Raw genomic sequence first — 2,529 nt, 5'->3', positions numbered from 1 at the left:
TGGATCCTAGATTTTAATTATAAGCTAAGTGCCATTAATTTCTTTCCAACTCAAATCATTTCACAACTATCTGAATAAAAAACCACTACACTTCGGACTGCTCAAAATACATCAAAACAATTAAAATAGTATATTTGCTACATGTTAGGTGCTAAGAACTAGGAGGAGTAAGCATATCTGAGAAGACGGTGAAAGGTTCCAGAATATCTTGCCACTGTGGCATAAAAGTTATTTTAAACTGAAAACATTTGGGAATCAACAGACATTTTTTAAAGGGAGATTTTTTCCCTCAACTCCTCTTATCTGCCTAAAAACAGAGCTTTGGAAAAGAATGTAACTGTTATAAATTCCCACCCTAGGAGTTTCATAACTAGAGAAGACTCACTCCTATCATGAGAAACAAAAAGTCAGCATCAGGATAAGAAACCCCCTACACAAGACATTTTCACAAAACTGTTATATCTCCCATCTACTTCCCTAAGGTCCCCTTATCTTTCCAAAGTGCCCTTTCTTCCCTTCTCCCCACTTAAGATGGTATATAAGCCCCAAATTGTAACTGCCTCTTTGTGACACACTTTTCTGTGAATCCCCATGTACATACATGAATAAAAGCCCATCTTTTCTCTCACTAATGTTTGTTGTCATTCACAACCCCCAATCACTGAACCTAAGAGAATGAAGAAAAAGTTTTTCTTCAACAACCAAAACCAAGAATTTTTGGAGAGTCTCTCTAGGAGTATCAGCCTAGGGTTTGCCAGCTCTTATTTCTCTCTAATGAACTCAGGAAAACAATTCAGTAAAACCTTATGCATTAGTAGCCAAGTCAAATTTTATTACTCTGGTAAACTCCCATAGATTATATAAGTATGGTATTTCTGTTTAAACAGGACTTATGATTTTAAGATCTTAAATCCCAGTGTAAGGAAATAATCGTCTAGGAAAAAATAGTTCCTTCTTGTTTGAGATCGCTTTAGTCTCCAAACACTCAAATAAATTTTTTTGGGTTTTGCATATTCTACTCTGTGGAATTACAAGAGTTAAATCATTTAAGATAGGTGACTTGACTCCCAAAGAAGAAATACTGCCTTTATGTATGTGGCAGCATAACCAATGCTTATGAATCAATAGCTTTCATCTTTACAAAAAATATATACTCTTGTGATTCCACAGATGCATCAGCATTATTAAGTTGATGAGCATATATTTATGCTCTAAAAATCAGAGGCTTGTCAATGCACTTTTAAAAAAGCATGCCGTACTTTTTTTCTACTGGGAAGCAATTAAAACCTTACCTCCAGGGATCTGATTGTAGCCTGCATCTCAGCCAACTGCTGCACCTGAATTCTTTGGACATTTTCTACCCGAGCATCAGAATTTTCTTTTTCAGCCCTTAATTCGGCTACTTCAGCCTCAAACTCTTTTAATTTCTGAACCAAATGGACTTTTTCTCGAGTAAGTTGCTGCACTCGTTTGCTATCTCTTGTGGGATCAAGACTAAGCAGCTGATTACGTAGTTCTTCCTTATCTTTCTCCAATCTTGCAATCTAATATCAATTTGAAAAAAAGCACACAACTTTAAATTATTAAATTTTCAGTCATGAACATGCATTACAAGTTAGTAAATTAAAATTTATAACTGCACAATGTAAAAAAGAAAGCTTAGGTAATGAAATGAAGTACCAAGAAAAAAACATCTAAAATATCACATTCTTCATTCTGACTCCGCATGGATCAAATGTGAGGGCAAGTACCTTGTCCTATACTACCCATGGTGTCTAGCACAGAGCTTCATCAGTTGCCAAATAAAATTCAAAATTATAAATATCTAGAAGCCCAGTGCACGAATGCGTGCACAGGTGGGTCCCTTGGCTTGGCTGGCAATCAGGGCCATCTCGCCAAGTCCAGATTGAGACTGCAGAAGGTTGGCCGGCTGTGGGAGGTTGGCTGTGGGAACGCACTGACCACCAGAGTGCAGCTCCTGCTTTCAATGTCTGCTCCCTGGTGTTCAGTGTGCGTCACAGCAACTGGTTGACAGGTCGTATGGTCCTAACAGTCGCTTAGGCCTTTATTTATATAGATTAGAGGCCGGGTGCACAAAAATTTGTGCACTCAGGGGCGAGGGCCCTCAGCCCGTCCTGCGCCCATTCACAGTCCAGGACCCCTTGGGGGATGTCCACCTGTCGACTTAGGCCCACTCCCCGGGGGATCAGGCCTAAGCTTGCAGTCAGACATCCTTCTGGCAGCCAGGGAGCCCTTGGGGGATGTCTGACTAAAGGCTTACGCCCCCAAGGGATCAGGTCTAAACCATTAGTTGGACATTCTTAGTGCTGCCACGGAGGTGGGAGAGGCTACTGCCACCACCCCTGTGCTGGCCAGCCATGAGCCAATTCTGGCTGAGTGGCACTCCCTATATGGAACAGCACTGACCACCAGGGGGCAGCTCCTGCACTGAGCGTCTGCCCCCTGGTGGCCAGTGCGCATCATAGCAACCGGTAATTCTGCCATTCAGTCAATGTGCATATTACCCTT

The 2,529-nt window shown here is 41.3% G+C and overlaps 1 protein-coding gene across 1 annotated transcript in view; it reads right to left on the bottom strand.

Moving 5' to 3' along the window:
• The window catches only part of CEP83 (centrosomal protein 83kDa), an 83,432-nt gene that overhangs the window by 50,543 nt on the left and 30,360 nt on the right, over positions 1 to 2,529 (bottom strand). The window contains exon 6 of the mRNA XM_006764637.2: positions 1,293 to 1,544. Within this exon, the coding sequence (XP_006764700.1) occupies positions 1,293 to 1,544 (252 nt within the window). The remainder of the gene's footprint in view (positions 1 to 1,292; positions 1,545 to 2,529) is intronic.

The sequence above is a fragment of the Myotis davidii genome, unplaced genomic scaffold (genome assembly GCF_000327345.1).
Source record: "Myotis davidii unplaced genomic scaffold, ASM32734v1 scaffold581, whole genome shotgun sequence".
Lineage (NCBI taxonomy): Eukaryota > Metazoa > Chordata > Mammalia > Chiroptera > Vespertilionidae > Myotis > Myotis davidii.
The sequence above is the reverse complement of the archived record's forward strand: the minus strand, read 5'-3'. Positions and strand labels throughout refer to the sequence as shown.